This window comes from Arctopsyche grandis, chromosome 9, assembly GCF_051622035.1.
Source record: "Arctopsyche grandis isolate Sample6627 chromosome 9, ASM5162203v2, whole genome shotgun sequence".
Classification (NCBI taxonomy): Eukaryota; Metazoa; Arthropoda; class Insecta; order Trichoptera; family Hydropsychidae; genus Arctopsyche; species Arctopsyche grandis.
In genome coordinates this window covers 32713806-32738389 of record NC_135363.1, presented here as the reverse complement: position 1 = coordinate 32738389, position 24584 = coordinate 32713806, and the positions used below count along the sequence as shown (strand labels likewise).

At 32.1% G+C, this 24584-nt stretch overlaps 3 protein-coding genes across 3 annotated transcripts in view; all 3 read left to right on the top strand.

Moving 5' to 3' along the window:
- LOC143916579 (uncharacterized) overlaps positions 1–24584 on the top strand; it is a 590438-nt gene that overhangs the window by 435557 nt on the left and 130297 nt on the right. The gene's annotated exons all lie outside the window — the stretch shown is intronic.
- LOC143916537 (sodium-dependent nutrient amino acid transporter 1-like) lies at positions 1078–9779 on the top strand. The gene is made up of 11 exons (XM_077437677.1): positions 1078–1158; positions 3877–4179; positions 4254–4467; positions 4559–4829; positions 4906–5009; positions 5081–5267; positions 6074–6250; positions 6331–6430; positions 7561–7737; positions 8643–8737; positions 8823–9779. Exons 1-11 carry the CDS (start codon positions 1080–1082, stop codon positions 8979–8981), a joined length of 1866 nt encoding a protein of 621 aa, XP_077293803.1. The 5' UTR covers positions 1078–1079; the 3' UTR covers positions 8982–9779.
- LOC143916419 (sodium-dependent nutrient amino acid transporter 1-like) overlaps positions 14741–24584 on the top strand; it is a 34962-nt gene continuing 25118 nt past the window's right edge. The window contains exons 1-2 of the mRNA XM_077437522.1: positions 14741–14855; positions 19773–19868. Of these exons, the coding sequence (XP_077293648.1) occupies positions 19857–19868 (12 nt within the window). The 5' untranslated portion in view covers positions 14741–14855; positions 19773–19856. The remainder of the gene's footprint in view (positions 14856–19772; positions 19869–24584) is intronic.

Below are 24584 nucleotides of genomic sequence, written 5' to 3'. Positions count from 1 at the left end.
GTTAAATTAGAGATCACCTGTTAGGCCTTCCTGGTATATGTATATCTATGTAAAAATAAATAAAATAAAATAAAAAAATAGAAAATAGATGATTAATTTACATATTTATAAATGGGATAATATTATGGGCACGGCTGTAAAATAAATTACACAACAAATGTCAAAACGATATTAATTAATGTCAAATTAACATCTCTAAAATAGCTCGCACGACAGAATCGGCGTTCGTCCGGCAAATCAAACGTCAAACGGTTGCCAGAAACAAAAATAAAATTTGACATTTCAGTGAAATCATAACCAGTTACATTTTCACTAGGTAATCGTAATATCTTAGCAGCCAACACTTATTTATTTAAGGGTTAGGTTAGGTTAGGTTAAGTTAGGTTGGCCCTATTCATTTGAGATTAGGTTGTTAGGGTTGGTATTTATTTTTGTCAAAGTTTATTTTTGTTACTGGCAACCCATTCAACCCATATGCGCTATTTTAGAGAGGGGAATTATTTTTATTTGTCGGGCTGATAAATGGTACCTTTACAAATTAAGTTAATTTATATACTAGGCAGTGTGTACAAACCAATTCATTAACAAATTCACCACCTATAGATAATGATAAAAAATATTTAGAACTGGGTAATGCTTGAAACTTTACTAAAATAAAATAAAAACCACGTAGAAGAAGTTTCGATAAATATTTTAATAAAGTTTTGATAAATCTACATAGGTGGCAGTATAAATAATTAATTTAATTTGATTTTGAATTCAAATGTTTATTAGGTCATATTGATTATCAAAACATGTGTAAATTCAGCAATCAACAATAAGCTTCACAATCACATATCAAACTTGGAGAAAAGTTTTCGAAAATAACTTATGTTTAATAAAAGCACTCGTTTCCAGAGTACAGATTCGACATTTATGTACATTTGTAGTTGTTTTTTTTTTATTTAAACGCTAATAATAATGTGATTATAAGGAAATTCAATTATCTGGAGTGTAAAATGAACTTTCCAAAATAAAATGATGAATTTATGTATGAAATTTTCGAATGCACATCAGGCAAACTCTTTGATTATTGCATCATGCTTGGCGAACGGTATTACCCCTTCAAAATGTTCCGTCAGTCTTTTACTAGCATCAGTCGGGTCAGCACCTTGGATCGTAAGTTATACTTTTACCCTTCAGTTAAATAATGACGTATGTATGTGTATGTATATCTTTTACGAACTCGAATTACATTTTTGTATTATGACTCAACTCTATGATGAATCATACTCGAATCTAACTGGAATCCAATACGAATAACTGTGCATTTCTGAAATTGTTAGACATACACAGGTTTTGTTTTGTAGTATTTTTCATGAGGATGTACAAAGAAAATAGTTGTACAGATATTTGATCATGTATTTTTCAGCATTTTTACTTTATCTATGTACGTAGTAACAATTTTGTGATCATGCGAAAATTAAAACTCGAGATTTTGACTCGATCACCAATCATGATCTAGAAAAATGTGTCATTTTACTTTGGTGATTTTTTGAACACTGTTTGTCCTATCGAACTGAAACTTAGTATCGGCTACTGAAATACTTATTGATACGACGTAAATTTTATTCAAATTTTTAAGTTGACCGAAAATGGTACATCCCCTTATACATAGGTGTCCCCGTTTTTTAAGTTTTTGAATTCAATTGTCTCCCAAACCGCTATTCGATTCAGACTGAAATTTTTTTACATATATTAGAAATTATAAATTTTATACCCAAATATTTTTACCTGAACCGGAAGTAGTACTTTTACTCTAGAGAATCGAGGTTTTTTATGTTTTTCTCAGAAATCTTGTGGTTTATTGAACTGAAATTTCGTATCTAGAAGTTTAATACTAAGTTGTATATAAAATTTGGTTAGCATCTGTCATCCGGAAGTGGCAGTTTACTCTTGTTCGATTTTTCTTTCACTATTTTTTTCAACCCCTTAAACATGTGTACTCTTCACGAAAAAAATCAAGTGTAATTCTTATATCAATGCGATGAAAATAAAAAAAAAATACTAAATTTAATAAACCGGAAGTGGGATTTTTTCCTCTTGGAAAAGTCAAAAATGTTGTGACCACAATTCTTTCCACACCCCTGAACGTATAAAGCTGAAAATTTATATTTGTATCCTTTATGTACTAACTTAGAGCTGATAAGGTGTTGGTTAGAATTCGCAAACCGGAAGTAGTATTTTTTCTTAAAACAATATTTCATTATTTTATTTTGACCTTTTAAATTAATTTTACTTTTTTGATATTTAATGAGAATAATAATTATAGTGTTTTTTAGTAATAAAAAAATTTCGAACAAAATCCGACGACCGGAAGAAGAACTTTTATCTTGTGTAAGTTTCCCTACATTTTTTTTGTGAATGTGAAGAGGCGTGGGAAACTTAATACTTGTGACTAAATTTAAATCACTCGGTTTCGCATTGACATTCACCTTTAAAATAGCTCTTTGAAGTGTATATTAATTTGATGCAGGTTCTTTGAATTGAAACGTCTCACATAAAACGACAGTTGTCAATCAGTACAATAAATTTTAATTCATGGTATTCTCAAACCAATCAAAATCAATTTGTGGCCATGCTATACTTATGTATATTGTACACTCGTAGATGAAAAATTCGTATCAAAGCATACAACGTGTCATTGGAATTTCAGCGGTATCGAATTTCAATTCTTCGTATTAACATTCGAACTTTGCACATGGTTATACTGTCATACGACGGTTTGTGTTCAAACACAATATTTTTTTCAAATATTATACTTTGATGAGATTAGCTTTCGTTCAATTTTTTTTCTTTGAAATGTGCTTTTCAAAATTCTTATCCTCTTGATTTATTTTTACATTTACTCTTACTGATGCACACACACTCTGTAATATAAATAAACTGTATTTTATGGTTTTATATTTGAAATATCATTTTTTTTTAATTTAATCTCAATACATATTTTTATTTTGTATGTTTTCTTGTTTTCTTATGTAGACCATTGTGGGCCACAATGTGCCACAATTTGTGGCACATTAGACTCTTCCTGTAATGCCACAGTAGTCTAAAACTATAAATAAATTACCAGCAGCATAAACTAGTGTTTAGCATATAATGCTTTCGAACAAAATGGTCACGGGTTCAAATGCCACCGATTGCTGCTGGCCAGATCTTGGATTTGTGACCCCAGGTCGATAATTTTCCAATTTATCTGATTTTAATTGAAACTGTTGCAACAAATTGGTCAACTTACCCATTTTATCGCAAAATTTCGAGTTTTCAGCATCTCGAATTTCGCTGAATTGTATAAAATGTTGCAAATTTGACCATAGATGTCTGTGTGGATGTTCATTGATATTTGTATTTGTTTTGTATAATATATACTCACAATACTTTGTACAATTTTTAACCATAGACGTCGTGTTTAATATACATATATGGATGCACACCTGTAAAATAAATAAATGTAACTAATATGTTTGGCCATAACGCCGTATTGGATTACTTTGTAATGCGGTCCACACGGAACCACCGCTCACTCCAGAATATCTGATCTACCGTTTGTACCTCCTTATAAAGGACAAGTTGCACAGCACAGCTTCCCCGATCCGTTAGTGTCTATTGTCTAGGCACGTAAAGGTCTACCCTGGCTAGTCTATTATTTACGCACGCACTCGCCCAGGTCTGTGAGAACTCTAGCGAGAATTTCTTTGTTCGGCACTTAATGAGTCCCGTTAGCCTAATCCGGGGTCTCTATTGTTCACCCAAAAATCCACTTAGACAGTAGATACTCTCTATTATGTACTCATGTTACAATTTTATAGATATATATTAAATAACGTTTATTTTTAGATCAATTGAAGATGAATTGCGCTGTGCAAGTGGAAGAGGACTATCGTCCATTGGCAAAGCCAAGGGACAAATGGACGAGAAGTATTGAGTTTTTATTGTCGTGCATCGCCATGTCTGTGGGTTTGGGAAACATTTGGCGTTTTCCATACACAGCTTACAAGAATGGAGGTGGTGCTTTTTTGATTCCGTACGTTGTGGTACTGTTTTTGGTTGCGAAGCCTATTTATTTCATGGAAATGATTTTGGGTCAGTTCTCCAGCAAAGGTTGCGTGAAAGTGTACGACTTTGTGCCCGCTTTCAGAGGTGAATTTAATCAGTTGAGATCAATCGGATTGAATGAAATATTGTATTGACTTTAATATGGATTTCCGTTTCAGGAATTGGAACTGGCCAAACTGTTGCCGTGTCTTTCGTGATGACTTATTATTCTTCGCTGATGGCCGTCATCATTTACTACCTGTTCGCCTCTTTCTCGATGGAGCTTCCTTGGTCGGTTTGCGATGCCGGCTGGGATGATTGTTTCCCATCTACTTTGGCTGATAACGTTTCAGAAGCGATCGGAAAGAAAAGCTCTTCAGAACTTTATTTCATGTATGTAATCATTATTTTATACACACACACTGAAATCTGAACCGAAGGTAGGAACTTTTCCATTTATAAAGTGAATTTTTTCATGTTTCAGACGCACAGTTTTGAAACAGTTACCCGATATAAACAACGGCATAGGAGCACCAGATTGGAAATTAGCTTTGTGTTTATTGATAGCTTGGATTACTGTTTATTTTGTCGTATTGAAAGGTGTCAAAAGCACTGGAAAAGCTGCCTATTTTCTTGCAGTTTTCCCCTATATTGTAATATTTGTATTGCTAATCAGAGCCGTCACACTTCCCGGAGCGGTCGATGGGATCATTTACTTCTTAAAACCAGACTTCTCAGCACTTTTGGATCCGAAGGTAAAACAATAATTTTTTAAATATAATATTATACATATGTTCGTTAGAAATACTTATGGAGTTGTTTGAATTTAAGGTATGGTTCGCAGCCGTGTCTCAGTGTTTCTTCTCGCTTTCGGTATGCTTCGGTGTCGTTATAATGTATTCTTCGTACAATGACTTCAAACACAACATGTACAAGTGAGTTGGTTTTTGTTAAATTGTAATTTATATTGATGCAAAAATTTCATTTGCTTGCAAATTCATTTCAGGGATGCATTGATTGTCACTTCTCTCGACATGGTGACTAGTTTCCTCGCTGGTATAACTATCTTTGGAATATTGGGGAATTTGGCACAAGAGACTGGGAAAGATTTGAAGGATGTCGTACAGGGTGGATGGGATTTGGCTTTCATAACGTATCCAGAAGCTATCAGCAAGTTCAAGACTGTGCCACAAGTAAGATATTTCAGTAGATACATGTATAGTAACTGGTTCGGTGATCATTGGTCACAATAGTCACTAAAATCTCTATAACGGAACATCTGGCAGCCGAAAAGTCCATCATACTAACGATAGCTATTGTTGCGTAGGGGTGGGTGGAGGATTCAAGTAAAAGGCCAAAGTCGTGTCACAGTATTTATTGGTGATTAAGGAGATACACGCACTGGCAGTGCTCCGTCCAGAATGTATTGATATCGCCTAAGTACCGCCTTATAAGGGGCAGGTGGCTCAAAGCATCTTCAACGTCCGGTTTGCTTGCCTATTGTTATGGTCACGTACTAGATGTCCCACGCTACCGGTGTGGGTTCTAAGAACTCTACGGGAATGCGACCGAGTACCGTTATCGCCGCTAAGTGCATTCGGGGGAGATAATCCTCGAAAACAATTATAACGGTCGCACAGTGTTAGGGATGCGCTTCGGCCTAATCCGACTGCTCTTAACCGGCGGCTCTTTTTAGTATACGTAACACTATCATACTAACGAAAACTCCAGTGCCAAATATTCCGCATTCACCGTTTTCATAGCAAAAATTGTCTTTGTGACCACCGCAATATGACTAATAATCCAATTACCATAGCAATCTTGCTTAGTACGGGAGTTTGCACCTTATATTATTAGTGTGCACCATATATTATCGTTGTTAAGTTTAAGATATGAATTAAAGTTGGTAAAAAAAATCAAAAATAAAATATAATCTGCACCTGGCTAATCGAGAATGCACTTTAATTGACATTTGAGTTCATGTGTAATACATTTTCAGATATTCTCAGTGTTGTTCTTCTTGATGTTGTTCACTTTGGCTATTGGATCAATAGCTGCCATGGTATCTTGCACCGTGACAGTCATCCGGGATAGATTCCCATGTATCAAGCGTTGGCAAGCTGTGACTGCTGTTACTGTATGCGGATATTCCGTAGCATTGCTTTATCTGACACCTGTAAGTCAACCGATTATTCAATAATTTCAACGGAAAATCGTGTAAAATTGTTGTATATTATTAAGCAAATCACTTTTCAGGGTGGGATGTATATTCTGAATCTCGTCGATCATCATGGGGCTACCTTCGTGGTATACATTCTGGGTATTGGACAAATCATCGCTGTATCTTGGATCTATGGTAACTTTTTGATTATATTTATAAATTCGTTTCGACCGTTTTCTGAATAAGTTGGAATTTTAATGATGGTTGAGTTGAAGTAGTTTTTATTACATGAATTCTTTCAAACGTTTAAAGGTATTATACATGTGTACATAAAAACCGACACATATTTTCAAGCTTTTTATTAACTTTATTCTTTTTATAATCATTATATTATATGTAGGTATTACATACTTCTACATTTCTTTGGTGCTAGCATAGATATTTACTCTATTTAATAAAATCGTTATCAACAACAAGTTTATTATATATGTATGTATCTAAATATCATGTTAGATAAAGTGTTACTAAGTATTTCTTTTACAACGAAATGAAATGACGTAATGTAACTGTGGGAAAACCAGTAAAGTTTATCAATTTAACAGGAAATTCGAAAAAAATCCAACAATGTTTATTTGAAATAAATTCACTTCATTTCACAAAAGATGCAAAATATATAAAAAACTAAAAATATTAATATCAACGATTTATGTACTTATTTCAAATAAACTTTGTTGTATATTTTATTTTTATTTTTATTTTGCTTTAAAAAATCAATACAACTGAGACTTGACAGGTAGCCCCAAAGCGTCACTTTGGTTTTTATACTAATTTATATATGTAGGATGTGTTCGACCAACTCAACATAACTGGCATTGAAGAGATCCAAGGAATGTGCCAGTAAGTTGAGGAGTCGAACAGCTCTCGAGAGGGGGGAGTTCATGAGCACGTTTGTTTTAGCCTTAATTGTCAACAAGATATCATACTTTCGCAAAACCCTTTGATTTTCCGGGCCTAAACTTCTACAGGATAGCGGGATTGTGAATCTCTCTTAATAAATATGTACATATAACCAATTATTTAATTTTTCCAATCGAATGTCAACTGCATTACGCTAGAATTTCAAATTTGCAATAAATGAATTAGTACATTAATGTTCCATTACTCTTATTTAAATATTTCTCAATACTAATATATAAAATAAATCGAAATATTATCATCGATTTTCCATTATGAAATTCAGTTTCAATAAAAAATTTATTTTATACTTAATTTTTAATGATAAATCATAAAAATCGTTGAAGATAAACATTACTATGAATTTTCAGGCATTCGAAGGTTCTGCAACGATATCGAGTTCATGTTGAAAATGAAGGTCAGCATATATTGGAGGCTTTGCTGGTCGGTTTTAACACCCATGATTCTCATCGTCATATTGACATATTCGCTTATAACTCTGGAGAAGATCTCTTATAATGGCGTCGAATATCCAACTTCAGCAATCGGTCAGTATATTACAATATAATAAGTTAATAACTGACGTGTAAATAATGAAATGTTACGAAACGAAAATAAATCATTGGTTGTTAGGCAGTTAAAAATATATGTAGAATGAGAAACAGAATCGCTTTGTGAATTGGTTATGTACATATAATGTGCTCCAATATCCAACCGAATTACAATAAGTCCATTTTTCTTATCTCAGTATCTTGTTCGATGTAAATAAAATTAAGTTTCAATTATTCGCAAAACATGTTATACTATACATATGTATATGGTATACGTGAACTATACATATATTTCTGGCCACATTATCATTTTGGAGTAACCTGTAAATTAAATAGAATTCATTAAATACACATTGGAAAGCGACACCAAATAAATATAATACTGTTACGTAGAGGTGGGTGGAGGATCCAAGTAAAAGGCCAAAGTCGTGTCACAGCATTTATTGGTAATTAAGGAGATTCACACACTGGCAGTGCTCCGTCCAGAATGTCTTGATATCGCCTAAGTACCGCCTTATAAGGGGTAGGTCTCTCAGGACATCTTCGACGTCTGATTTGTTTACCTATTGTTATGGTCACGTACTCGGATATGTATTCCCACGACATTCGGTCCACGGTACCACGGTATCGGTCACTTCTGAGAAGGGATCAATAACGGCCATTGTTTAGCCTACATGCACTCAGAGTCTAGATATAATCCTTGAAACCAATTATAACGGTCACACAGTCACTGGGATGCTACTCGGGCTAATCCAATTGCAACTACTCGGCGGCACTTTTTAGTATACGTAACAATACTATATTATACTATGAAATTATCGTTGTTTGGAACTAGCCGACTCATTTAAATGATTCAAACATACATATGACAAATATTTGATATGGTTTTCTATTGATTTCAGTGTGTGGATGGCTTTTATCTGGGTGTGGAATATTTTTGTTGCCACTGTTCGCCATGATTGCATTTTATAAGAGACGTGATTTGGGCATACCGGAGGTAGCATTTCAAAGCAATGACAAATTAAAATTATTGACCAAGTTAAAATGTGTGGGTTTTTTATAATATTTTTTGTAAATTTCAGATGTTCCTTTCGGCATTCAGGCCAAGAGAAGAATGGGGTCCCGTAGATTTGTCAACGAAAAAAGAATGGTTGACTTTCATTCAAGAAAAAGAGATCGAAAGGGCGCAAGAACAGCGATCGAAGTTCCAAAGAATATTTGATAAAGTTTTGGGATACTAAACCAACTTGTACTTACTTTTTATTAGATGCAAACCATTTCTAATGTTATATGTAGTACTTACTCGGTGATTAACTGTTAAATTAATAATTCTTATTTTTAAGATGTAATATGCGCCTTGCATTTAGAGCTTCGAATTTAATTTTGATATTTTGTGAAATTTTAAGTCTGTTTTAAAGCTTAGGTTGTTTGCGATATCATGTTTTTATTAATGATATATGTATTGATCAAGACGGCAATATCAGTATTAATATTTTTAAGTTATTACCAAATACATATGTATTTCTTTCAGACTGAAGCATTTATAACTTAAATTTATCTTTCATCTTAGTCATTCGTTCTAGTATTTAATTAAAAGAAAACTATTATATTTAGAACTTTTCTCATAGTTGTATTTGACAATTTGATATAATATTGTGATACAAGATTTATTTTTAGCGTTTAAATTGTAGTAGATTATTATCATACGTCATTATAATAGATAGCTTTCCTTTTAGTTTTAGCAGATTTTTATAAATAAAACATGATCAACTAGGAACTTGTATTATTCCTGGGTTTTAATATAATTAAGATACGCTAGGTATCGTTATATAATATGAAATACTCTGTACTATAATAAAATATATGTATTCATACAAATATCAAATTAGTTGATTTACAAATCACTAGATGGCTTATTTATATTTCCTAAAATGCACGATTGTGTAATGTCATATCACAATTTGATATACATACAGTGTATTTAATTTAGAATGAAGCTTATAAAAAACTTGTAAAAATAAACAGTTTCCATAAATCTATACTTTGGTTTTTATCAGCATAGACAATTTCTAAAATCATAATTTGATGTGAATGTGAAGGTGGACATAGATTGATTTGAAGGCACGATGACTAATTTATTTATATTTGCAATTTCTATGAAAACATACCCGGCATTTCTTATTAACAAGTTACTAAGGTCAAAAATTAATTCAATAAGTTAAAAAAAATAATGAACAGTGCTAATCAACGAATAGTCTCAGCTTACTATTGATAAAATTAGTATTAAAAGTCGAAAAATTCTTATATACACATGTGAATTAGAATGTGTATGCTCAATACTTTTTCAGTATAATGACTGAGTTTGTCAATATTTTCCAAAAGTTTACCTCTTTTCCGAGAATATTTGAGAATTTTCTATTACATACAGTATATTATACACAGTTATAAAACATTTTTTGATCATTACATGGCAGTTGAGACTATTTAGAGCATACAAGTCCATTTTCAGAACCTGTGGAATTTTTTAGAAACTCTGAAATGAATTTATCATATATCACATTCTGTACATTTTTTAAGAAATTCATTTATTTTAGACTATCGGTGAAGTTTAAAACTTAATGTTTTATCAAGTATCTTTACCTTTTTTTTTAATGTTTTATCAAGTATCTTTACCTTTGATAAGAAATAATTTTTTTAAAGTAGCGAATTAATAACTTAAAAATGAAGAATAAAATATTTTCACTGACAAATAAATAATAAATGTATAAATGCATTAATTATTACATACATACATACATATATTATTTAATACTGCCATCTATATATTTTTTTAAATAGCAATACATTGTATTTGGTCGCCAATCGCTAAAACGTTCAAGTTCAAGATATGTTTGTAATTAAGTTCGATAATTTAAGTTGGGGAATGGGAAAAAAGATTGTTCATGAATTAATTGTCAGTTTTATACATAAAAATGCGGCTTGACCTTATAGAATCCTTTCGCAAAAGCTGATCATTTATGATTATAGAATCGATAGAAACCGGCTGGATGACCAATATGGAATCTTATACTTATACTTAATACTTAATATGTACATACATATATGTATAATATACCGGTAGTAACCGGCTGCAAAAATAGAATGAATCACTAATTTGTATGCATTTTGAGCAGTGTTGAATGCATCCGATATCGTAGTCAACAATTGCTTTACGGACGTTGCAGTTAGAATCAGTTTTTTTTAATGTGAAAATTACAATAGTATCTAATATATAATTTCGAAAGAGACTTTGTATGTATGTTTGTTTTCGTTCAATTGACTGTTTGAATTTCAGCATTTATGAAAGACGAGATATTCATGGGGTTGTGCAGATGACATTTCGATGTACATTGACGTTTGGCAATTCTTAAAATTGAGTTGGATCTTTCTGGCATGTTTAAAATGGCAAAAGCCGAGACAAAAGTATGAAATGAGCATAGTTTGCAACCATTTGTAGCAGAGCGAAAATAAAATTCAAATAAATTTAATAAAATGTTTACCTTTAGATTGGCCATGTTTAAGCGGTTTATATTACAAATACCGAGCGAAGCCGGGTAAAAACACTAGTATGTATGTACATATGTATCTTCTAATATATAATTTCGAAAGAGACTTTGTATGTAAGTATTGTTGGTTGGGAATTTCGAAAAAAAGTCAAAATTTATATGACGACGAGTCGGTTATTTTTTTTCGATTCAAATAAATTTAATAAAAAAACAAATTAATATTTACTATTAGATTCACCACGTTTACGCTGTTTATATTGCAAATACTGAGCGAAGCCGGGTAAAATAACTAGTAATATATAAAAACGATAAGCCAATCGGATGGACACGCTATAAATTCACTGAAATATATTGTATGATTACAGACAATGTGGACATAATATTGTTTCTTTGAGTTATTTCTTAAAACATTAATGTTTTTTTTTTCAGCATTGGAATATATGTATATGTACATCATTTTGTGATTTATCGAATTTTAAATTTGTTCACCATCACATCTCTTTGTTAATTATCTCAATTCAAAATTAAGTACTTAAGAACAATACTATAAACACTTTGATAATAATAATATGAAATATACATTTTGATTGAATAGGAATGATGAAGCGAGGAATTAGTGTCTGAATGAGATTAAGCAGATTAAAATTACGCTCCTAACTATAGGTAAAAGTGCTTATCTTAATCGTTAGATTGTTATCACAAAATTAAAGGAATGCTAGTAAGACGTAGATAACGCAATTTTGAATATTTCTTGTAGAATTCATTCAGATTTATGTATTTTTTTTTTATTATAACTCACGTAACGAATACTTCATAATATTGTAACGTGGGAACATGAGAAAGAGTACGCTGGAGTTTTCATAGACCTGGGCTTAATAGATCGGGGAAGCTGTGATGTGCAACTTGTCCTTTATAAAGAGGTACGCATGGGGTCCACCTTACGGCACAAACTCGAGTTGATGAAGACTCTAAAAATGAACTCGTACCAAAGAATAAAGATAGGGGGTACACGGTTTTGTTGGCTTCTCCCATGAATCTCACGCATACACGCGTCCTTGTTCTGTAAACCGTCTACCCCCAATCCTAATCTTTATTCTTTGGTACGAGTTCATTTTTCGAGTCTTCATCAACTCGGAGTTTATGCCGTAAGAGCCGGGCCACACCGTGCGACTTGCGAGCGACTTGGTTGAGGGCGACCAGACCAATGTATGCAGTTAGATGGGCATGCCACACCTGTCAACTTCTTTGTCGCTCACATTTCCATACATTTTTTCTGGTTGCGGAACTAGTCAGCCCGGGTCTAATGGCCACTGGTACCCACGGCAGATCAGTTTATTCTATAGTGAGCGGTGGATCCGTGTGGACCTCTTGAAGCGACTTTGGCTTTTCATTTGGAACCTGAACCCACTCCTACGTAACACATATGTTTTATTCCGGTCTCCGTGACGAGACAGAATGTTAAATTACAGAAAACGCAAATATCGGAAGGCAAAGATCCAAAATCGAAAGATCTTAAGTCGAAAGATCAAAAAAAAATGGTGCATGGTAAACGGTACATACTCGCTTAATTTGCGCGAGCAGAATACAACAGGCACAAGAGGAACAGGCTTTTCCTCCCGTATTAATGTGGGCGCGCAGAATACGGGAGGAAAAGCATGTTCCTCTTGTTCCTGTTGTATCCTGCTCGCGCAAATTAAGTAAGTATGTACCGTTTACCATGCACCATTTTTTTTTGATCTTTCGACTTAAGATCTTTCGATTTTCGATCTTTGCCTTCCGATATTTGTGTTTTCTGTAATTTAACATTCTGTCTCGTCACGTAGACCCGTTTTATTCATAATATTAAAGAATTTTCATTATTTGTGAGATTTGAGGTAGAGCTACTTTTAAAAATGCTTTAAAGTATTAAAAGTATTAAAAAATGCTTTAAAGTAATTAAATATATCATATATGAGTCGAGTACTATCGATATATTATGTACATAGAAAAAAATTGTCAAGTGAAAGTTTCCGGAGGTGAAACTGTTGTTCTAACAAATTTAATGAAACATTTGTGATTTAAGAAATGTGGCAACCCTTGTCTTTGAAAGTAGTTGAAACCTGCCAGATCCGGGTATTTAAAATTTCGAGTATTAACGTAAAAATTCAAAATGATTTTCAGTCGATACATTAAAAATATCCAAATATGAACGTGTTACTCGTAGATTCTGCGTGTACATGATCCATATATGATCTTATTTGTTCAAGAACTTGATTTTACGACTTGTGAGTAGGGATCCCAAATATTCGCTGACTTCAACTATTCGAATATCGAATAGTAAATCAAGAGCTATTTGAATATTCGAATATATTTAAAAATTAAAAAAAAGGTAATTACATATGTCTGTACAAAGCATAAATTGAATTGAATGAATCTTGAATGAATAGTCTTATCGTAGTTGCCATTGAATTCCACCTCGTTTTTACAGTCAATAGTAATTTCAATTTTTTATTTTCTTTTTTCATTATGATTTCTTGTAAAAATTTATATTTCGCCGGTGACTTCTTAAATATTTGTATTACTTTTATGATGTTTTCTAAAATTTCGTAGAGATTATTATCGATCGAAAAGTGATTTTCTTCAAAAATTCCCGTATTTAATGAAAAAAAATCCGTTTCTTCACATGTAGACATTTCATCTTCTTCATTATCTTCATTTTTATCACAATTATCCTCATTATATATTTAATTTTCTTCATAATCGTCGGCTTCTTCGTCATCACTCTTTTTGTGTTGATTTTGTGTATTTACACGAATAATATTCGAATAGTTGATGAAATCGAATGGCTGAAAAATTCGAATATTCGAATATTCGAATATTCGATTGGGATCCCTACTTGTGAGTTCTGAGAAAACTGCTCTAGACGTGACACTTTTGTTATATTAAATGATTTAAAATATAATTAATTTATTATTAATATTAAATTAATTATATTTTAACGATATTTAAAAAAAAAGAGGATAGCGCATCGAACGCAACCTGTTTCTTTATATATAACATAATAAAACTTTATTTTAATTCGTTTATCAAAATCCTTTCCAAAACCACCTGTTGAAATCAACGGGCCCAAAACTTGTATTATATTTAGATTATTATACTATTATATTTTTTATTTGTTTATTGTATGCTTTTTATCACCTTCTATATAATTTTTCCAGAATTGTATAATGAAACAAAATAAAAAATAAATAAAATTTGAATTTAAAATCTGGAAGTTTTTGAATTTGATTTTGGACCCGGATCCGACCTGGATCCGTCGGGCTTTCAGAAACCCTAACAAGGGCGCACTTTCGACAGCACTATCGGAGACTTACGACCTTCTTGGTCCGCTGCATAGGTGGGCATTGGATTTTTCATGGTCTGAGTGTCGGTTATCACCTGCCAAGTACATATACATAGAGTCGGCCCCGTCCATCACACAACGTGTTAAATAATGGCCTCAAAGTGTTCGTTAAGCCAGTCACCAGTAGACGCTCTCGCATACTAGTTCAGTGCAAAATCAGTGTTGGAAAAACAGTGTTTCGGTTTCGTGTAAGTTTGCATTTTTAACAATATGTGGTACAAGGATGTGAATAGAACGTCAGCGCTACGAAAATTCGCATTTAAAACGTACCTTTACAATTCAAATCGTGCACATTTATCGTCTGTGTATGCACATATGCATGCAGTGTGGATTGCATTTGAATTAGCTGTTGATTTTAGACAGGTATTGAATTGCTAAAAGCTTTATTCGATGCACTTGCACGATCGGATTAAATGTACATATTAAATCTCGAGGGTATTTGAACCTTAAATACGATAAATTCTGTGATTTCGATTACAATCCAGCCTCCATATAATTGCATCACGTACTTTCATCTCGAACCGCAACCTCGCGGTAAAAGTATTTTATGGTTCGAATTACTCGTTTTCGTGTTCCATTCAAAGACATCTTTGAAATAGTAAATATAAATAAAAAGAAACGAAACTAAAAGGGCAACCTCAAAGAGTCGAAAGCGAAAGTTTCCGTATAAAAGAAAAATGACAGGTGAGTGAAAATATATTTGTGATGATTGTTGGCAAATGTTTCTGACCTCTAAGAAGTCCATTAACCTATGTAGAGCAAAATAAAGAAAAAAGTGTACCGCACTTCTACAAGTACACACCAATTAACAACTACATATCCGTATTTGTACATATGCACAAATGTATATGTAGATTTGCTTTAATTTGACATTGAAAAAGTTGCTCGTTACAATTTCCACCTACATACATATGTACATACATATATTGTGAAGGATAATCTAAGATGAACGGAATTTTTTAAAACGGTCGTTTAAAGTTCTCAGCAGTCTTAAAACACACATTATGAATGTTAATTATATGAAAATTCTTTATATACAAACTTTGTACACGAATCTATATACATATATAAAATTGAGTGTCTGTCTGTCTCGTATAGGTTCCTAAACCACTCAACCAATTACGATGGAACTTTCAGGATTTGTTGTATGCATGTCTGGGTAGATTATTGTGAAAAAAACCTCTTAATAATAATATTCGTAATTACAATTTAACCGACGCGAAAGTATGAAGCGCCATTGTGTAGTCAAGGAAATGTGTTTGTTGGCAACCACACTAACAGGTTAGTTTATGACGACACGGCGTGGAAGATACGTTACTCATCACCATCACTTGAAACGGGAACGGGAAAAACGGGAATGAGTGGCATTAAAATAAACAAATAATTGAATAATTTCAAATTTGCTCGTGTCTAAATTTTTCCTACAAACGGGAACGGGGACGAGAACGAGAACGGGAACGGGAACGAGAACGGGAAAGCAACGAGAACGGGAACGGGTTCAGCAAGTTATGAATAAAAATACATATAAATATTTCTACCAGGTGAAAAAAAGCTACTTAATCTACACACTATCCTGGAAAAGCTAAAATCTTTGGCCACGCTAAATGGATTATTGGTCACATTACGATCGCCCAAAAGACAATTTTTGCCATGAAAATCGCGAATATGGAACATTTGTCACTCGAGTTATCGTTAGTATGATGGACTTTTCGGCTGCCAGATGTTCCGTTTGGACTTTTGGGCGAGCGCTTTGTGACCAATAATCACCGAACCTGGAAATCATAGCGAAAGCGTGATATCTTGCTGCCAATTAGGGCTAAAACAAACGTGCTCATGAACTCCCCCCTCTCGAGAGCTGTTCGACTCAACCAACATAGCACGAATTATCATTCTTATTTACATATTTGTTTTTATTTATACATATTTCTTACTTTCTTTTTATTTTTTTATGATTTTTGTTATTTTTGTTTTATGTATACTTATATTTGTATATACCTGTCAAGTGGTATTGATTTTTTAAAAATAAAATACTAGTCCATATAGTAAATTCCCACTCATACTTTTCATGGATTGAGAGCCACTACTATAGAAAAAGTTGAATTATATGTACATAGATAAGTCAAATTAGGAGTGATAATAACTTATATAAGTACGTGTCTAAATATTTATTCTTGAATTGTTTCGAGTGAATCTAGAGATTACACATAAATTCACATTTTTTTGGATTTAATTGGCAAATGAATTACACATAATGAAGATATTTTTTTTAAATAGAATTCTGACGAATCTGATAAAAAGTACTTAATGATCAAACTGATTAAATTTATATACATAAAACTATTTACCATTTGATTTTGAAGTTACTGATAGATACAAGAATTTATTTGTATCTTATTAATTAAAATATGTAATAAAGATCAAGCAAACGCTTTACAATGAATAGTATATCTAAATGACATGTACGAATTTTTTTGTACGTTTAATTTAAAACTTGTGCAATTATGTATATTTATTTTGAATTGTTTCGCGCGCACCTGAACATTACGCATAAATTCGCTGGATTCAGAAGATCGCTGAAAATATGAATATTTATGTATGTATGTCATGGACAAAATAAATGTGTATATTACAGTTTTTTTTTTAAACTAATATGTACATATATAATTTATGAAATGTGTTTCACATGATTTTTTTTGCTTCACTAGAATGGAACAGAAATGGAAAGTTGTATTTTTAAAATGGATGAAGTTAATGTTAAGACGTGGGATGTTTTGGGTTACGTCGATTTAATGTTTCGCAATAATCATTTCATTTTAAAAGAGAGTGAGAGTCGATGGCTGATTATGATATTTTACATAGTTGGAATTTATAAAAATTGTATCAGATAATAACAATAGAGAGTTATATGTAACATCAAATTTAAATTGAATATTGTGTATCGGGTAAAATTTTAAAATAAATGTTTCATAAACGTCTGTTCATACCTATCCAGCACGAACCGGCAGCAGCAGGCATCATGCAAGTACGGACAGTATCCTTTGGTACATTCTATAAGGACGCATTCATACTCCATTCGCGCATGCGCATTCACGCATTCATACGCGTCCATATAGAATGTACCAAAGAATACTGTCCGTACTTTCAGGATACCTGCTGCTGCCGTTTCGTGCTGGATAAGTATGAATAGACCTTAAATTGGAAAGACTGAGGTTTGACATATTTTATATATAATAGATAAATATGTTATTACATGTATTTGTATTTTACATCAATGTGATCGTATACACCACCAGTAAGGCACACAATTGCGTCTTATTTATGTAAGAAGGTATTAAAAAGTGCGACACGGGATGCGTACGTGAACTCTAGCAGTGAGAGGCATGTCATTATTAATTTAATCTTATTATTTCAACAAGTTTCTTCAAATATGGGAATCACCGTTATAGATTACTGTCAAACCTATGTCAATAAAATAATAAAATATCACCGAAAACACTACAGAAGGTGAGGATTAAGAAGGGCCGTGATGGTACGGATTTGACGTACCGAAGTACGTGTAGCGATTTTTTGCATTACTAACAAAAATAAAATATATATGCTGCGTACTTCTCTGTGTCTTTACCTTTATGCAAGCAGGATGTAGTATATCGGAATATCAAAAGTTACAAATGTAATTTCAACCCTTAAACCTTTGAGTGCTGACGTATTTTCTGTTGAAAGCCAGCCACGCTGAAAATTTCCAATTAGAATTATTTAAAAATATATCCAATAGAAAGCTGTTATAAAAATTGTAGCCAATCTAAACAGACCCTAGATAACTTACCACCGAGGATTTCGAGTTTTGTAAAGGTGTGTTTAGACTCTCTAATATATCGTGCAACAATATAAATAAACAAAACAAGTCTATTAATGAATGTATTTTTCCAAAACTAGTTCCATCGTCTTCGTTGTTGTTAAAATGTAATGCTCACAATCTAAATGCCAAGACACAATGTTAAATAATCAGCAATTAGGGATTTCCATCGGGTAATTCTGCTATGGTTATAAATTCAGAAATTCGATGCAAAATTTACAACGCCTATCGGCGTTTTACAGGCCCACGGACTTGTCAGCAAAACGCCTATCAGCGTTGGTCAGCACTCAAAGGGTTAATAAGCTTTCCCAAAGTACCAATCAAGATGCAGGGAAAATAAAGAGCTTTCGAGAAAAATTATACATAGATGAATTCGTATAAAAGATTAGCTCGTTTAATTGTATAAGATTATTTCGGCCCACTTCGTATTAGGGTTTCTTTATTCCCGAACTTTTTCAATTCCCGGGACGCGGGACGGAACCCAGATGCGTTCCCGGGATTCCCGGGATCTCCGGGATCCCGGGACACATGTAAAAATCTTTTTTTTTCAATGTAATATATTTTTTATTAATTAAAAAAAATATTTATTTATTTACAAAATATAAAAAAAGTAAACAATACATAATATATCTATTAACTGGAAAAAATGTAATTATAAAAGTAAAATCATTTAAAGTAGCTTCTTAAGAATACTAAAATATTTAAATGATAATCTGAAAGCCTATTTCTAGATTTTCCAGACAAAAATTTCCAGCAATGGAAAAAACTCTTAAAGTTTTGGTCAAAGTTGAGAATATTTTGCGATTTATTATTTCCATTCGCAGTCTTGAAATGTTGTATATTTGATTTTTTTAAATCCAATTTCCGGGATTCGAGTTAAAAATTCCCGGGAAACGGGACAATAAAAATTCCGTGAATTATCGGGAATGTTTGTCCCGGGTCAAAATACCTACTTTGTACATAATACATACATCGAATAGTTTACGTATTGATTTTTCGTCCGCTTTATCATAAATTGAATCACAAAACAGGCGTTTATTACCGAATCTATGTAGGTCTCTTCTATGCGTGTGGTATAATATGTATAATAAGTTTTATATGGCAACACAGGTGTACTCAAACATTAAATTTGAACGAAACAATAGCTCGTGTCAAATTGTCACATTAAATCGCTAAGCGCCATAGATAAGAGAGTGTAATTGCCGCTTTCGGTTTGGTGACAATACAATGACGATTCTGTGACGATTTACAGGATGTACCGGAAGTCGAGAGCACACACAGACTAAACTTCGGAGTACCCATTTGATCGACATTTTGAATACAGCAAGCCGAGAAGATGGTCGCAAAGGTTAGTCAATTTTTAATTTTATTACTATCAATACATTTATAACTACATAGAAACACATGTACGTTGTGAGTTTTTTTAAACGGTTCTGATGGTTGATTTATATATGGACAATTCGAAGTTAGATCAGTTAAACTGTTATTATTGTTTCGCTGTTTGACAATGAAACATTGACAGCTCATCTTCTATTGGCATTCAATTGATTCGCGATCGAGACGTTCGCGCTAACCCACTAGCTGCCGAAAACAATCTAATGTATAAACTGAACATCATACTGTTTATCTATCTAATATATAATTTCGATAGAGACTTTGTAAGTGTGTAAGAAAATATGTAATGTTGGTTGGCAACTGTTGGGAATGTTTCTATGAGGACGATTCGATGTTTTTTTTTCGATTCAAATAAATTTAATAAAAAAACAAATGAATATTTACTATTAGATTCGCCATGTTTAAGCTGTTTATATTACAAATACTGAGCGAAGCCGGGTAAAATAACTAGTTAGATATAAAACAGCAATAGAACAATTAATTTTCAATAGATGGCGCTAAATGCTCGTGGCACTATTTTCCTAGAGGAAATATTGACAGCAAATAATATACATATTGTATATATATATATATATACATGTTTTTTCTTGATTCTACGAACCAAAACTTACACATGTACAATACATACAAAGTCTCTTTCAAAACTACATATATATTAGACTAGTTATTTTACCCGGCTTCGCTCAGTGTTTGTTATATAAACAGCTTAAACATGGCGAATCTAATAGTAAATATTAATTTGTTTTTTTATTAAATTTATTTGAATCGAAAAAAAATAATATGTATATATATATATATATATATATATATATGTATATATATATATATATATATATATATATATATATATATATATATATATATATACATACATATATAAAATTGAAGGTCTGTTTGTCTGTCTACCTGTTTGTTTCGTATAGACTCCTAAACCACTCAACCGATTACGATGGAACTTTCAGGATTTTTTGTATGCATGTCCGGAAAGCTTACTGTGAAAAAACGTCTTAATAATAATATTCTTATTTACGATTTTACCGAAGCGAAAGTTTGAAACGTTACCATTTGGTTTATGACGACATGGATTTGAAGAGACGCTTGAAACGGGAACGCAACGGGAACAGGAACGGGAACGGGAATTGCACGCGTTATTGTGGCATTGCAACGCATGCCGGGTTTAGCTAGTCTAATATGTACATATATGAAATTTTGAAAGAGACTTTGTATATATATATATATATATATATATATATTTATAAATATATATATATATATATATATATATATATATATATATATATATATATATATATATATATATATATATATACATATATATATATATATGTAACATTGGTTGGTTGGTTGGAAACAACACATTCGATTTATTTATTTTTCGATTCATAGGCGCCGATTCGATTTATTTTCGATTCAAAGGATTCGAAGGCCCCGGGGCGAAGGCCTAGGGCGCAAATAATAATAATAATAATAGCTTTTATTCCAGACGATGAGGAGAATAGTGCAATCCCCAACGCCCATATAAATAATATATAGATAATAAAAAAAAAGTATTGAAAAATAGTAAACAAAAAATAAATAAATAAATACATAAGTAAATATATAAATATTACTGATAATAAATAATAATAATAATAAATAATAATAATAATAATTATAATAAATAAATAATAATAAATAAGTCTAATAATAATAAATAATAATAATAACAAAGGCGCTTTCACGCCGGATTTTGGTATACATATAATTTCGAAAGAGACTTATATGTTTGTTTGTTCGTGACAGTCAATTTAATATAAAAAACAAATTAATATTCAAACAAATTTAATAAAATGTTTACTATTAAATAAAGCATGTTTAATACCGAGCGAAGCCGGGTAAAATCACTAGTGTTTTATAAATATGTACTTATGTAGTGTGCGTTTATCTAATATATAGTTTCGAAAGAGACTTTGTATGAAAGTTTGTAAGTATTTTTGGTTGGGAACGTCGAAAACAAGTCAAAGTTTCTATGACGACGATTCGGTTGGTTGAATATTAAATTTTTTTCGATTCAAATAAATTAAATAAAAAAACCAACGAATGTTCACTATTTGATTCGCCATGTTTACCCAGTTTATATTACAAATACTGAGCGACGCCGGGTAAAACAACTAGTAATTTATAAAGTGAGATAGGAATCCAGCCTCTTGTTCTTAATTGGTTATCGATCGAATTGTTATTGTCGAGTGTCAATTTACACGTAATAATCTCGAAATTCCAGAAGCCGGTACAGATTAACAGCACATAACCAATCAATTCGTGGCTGCCGGTTAACCCATTGTCGCATTAATTTCCACACACCAATTAGCTGTGGATTTTAATTGTAGTGCTTTTACAACTTCGCGGTCGCTTCAGATTATGTAATCTTATCAACTGTAATTTGCATTCGACTGGCACGATAAGGTTCTTTGTATTTGAGATGTCTTAATTTTCTTTTGTTTGCGTTCAACTTTTTAATGATGTAAAATCATAACTAGTGTGTCAGCCCTGTTTAACCTGCGGCCCGTGGGCCACATGCGGTTCGCGGACGTTTGGTATTTTTTTTTAAATTTATTTCTAATATGTAAGTTTAATAAAATGCTATGTTTGGAATTACATATATTATACTAGTTGTTTTACCCGGCTTCGCTCAGTATTTGTAATAAAAACAGCTTAAACATGGCGAATCTAATATTAAATATTCATTTCTTTTGTTATTAAATTTATTTTATTTGAAAAAAAAAATATTCAATCAATCGAATCGTCGTCATAGAAACTTTGAATTGTTTTCGATTCCCTACCAAAAAAACTTTTAAATTTACATACAAAGTCTCTTTCGAAATTATTTACTAGAATATTTTAGGGGTACTAATTAAAATTTTGCTAACTGTGATATATTATAGTTGTTAATTTTAGTTTAAAATGGTTAATTATTAAATAATTCATTATCAATTTGTTATTTAATAATAAATAAATAAAATAAAATAAATCTAATATATAATTTGAAAAGAGAATTCGTATGTATGTATCTTTCGTTCGTAGAAATTCGTGACGTCATCGAACAAATAATTTGCTTTTTCCGATTCAAAGGATTCAAAGTTCCCGGGGGCGTAGGCGCTGAGGGCGAAGCCTTAGGGCTCCACCCCCTAGGGGGTGGAGACGTCGGGGACAGAGCACTAGGGAGCGCCGGGGGCGAAGCCCTAGGGGGCATAGGGCCCCTAGTCATGTTTATGCGGTTTATATTACAAATACCGAGTGAATCCGGGTAATACAGCTAGTAGGTAATACTTTCAAGTGAAACACGAATAATATTTGAAATTTATCAACTATCTAAAAAAATAAAAAAAATAATTATCTAAAAACATTATTTTTCCGGAAAGAGTTTAACAGATCTGTTGTTGTAGGAAGCCGCATTAAAAATACATCAGAAATCTGTCATAATTCAGTAATCCTCTATAAAGTGCTATCTATGTATGTATGTTTGTATCTAAATTCAATTGATTAGATTTTTATGAATGCTAGGTCAATGTTAGATTTATATAATATATTGATAAAATCGAAAATTTAAGTTAGTGGCCGCCAACCGTTTTAATTTACCTATTATTAGTACATTGTCTTTTGTTTATAAGTTAGATCATAAGTTATTACCTAAGTATTTTGATGATTATATAATAAGGAATAGTGATAAACATAGTTTTTATACTAGAAATAAGGACAAAGTAGTTGTAAGTAGAGTAAGAAAGAATAAGACGGCTGGGGGTGTTTTTCACAGGGGTGTGCTCATGTATAATGCCCTCCCTGAGTGCGTCAGGTCTGCTAAAAACATGGATGCATTCCTGCGAGGTGCGAAGAGACACCTCTGTGAGGGACAGTACATATAAGTTAATTATAAATTTTAGAGTTAAGTATAATAATTAAGATGTATTTTTAAATTAGCTTGATAGCTAAAATATATATAAATAAATAAATTATATTCGTACTTATCTAGCATGAGACATAAGTAAAATGTACATGCTATCGTATTCATCCCCCACTCGGCTAGCAGTGGCCAACTACGGGTTTGCTACAAATGGTTGCAAACCATATTTTGGTTGAATTTTGACTGTTTGAATTTCAGCATGTATGAAAGACGAGATATTCATGGGGTTGCGCATATGAAATTTCAATGTACACTGATGATTGGCAATTCTTAAAATTGAATTGGATCTTTCTGGCAAGTTTAAAATGGCAAAAGCTGATTGCTATGGGTTTGCTACAAATGGTTGCAAACCACGTCTTGAGTTTGAGACCTTATAGTCTGGGAAACAATTTTGTTTTTTTTTTTTGATTTTTAAATGCTGTTTATTATTACTAAATCATGTTCACAATACATCTTATATCTATTTTATTAGCTACTGATCTATTTTTTAATTTAATTTTGTTAGAAATCATAGTATTATATTATTCTAATGTTAATGTACAGCATAATAAGAAAAAGAGCTCAAAAACCTTTTTACAATTCTTATGAATGCTCATAATACATCTTAAACATAAAATTAATGATAGACTGTCTAAAGTCGACGATATAAAGTAGACTGTGTTTAGGTAATCTGTGTTTATACCTGACTTATTGTTTAAAATTTGTTAGTAT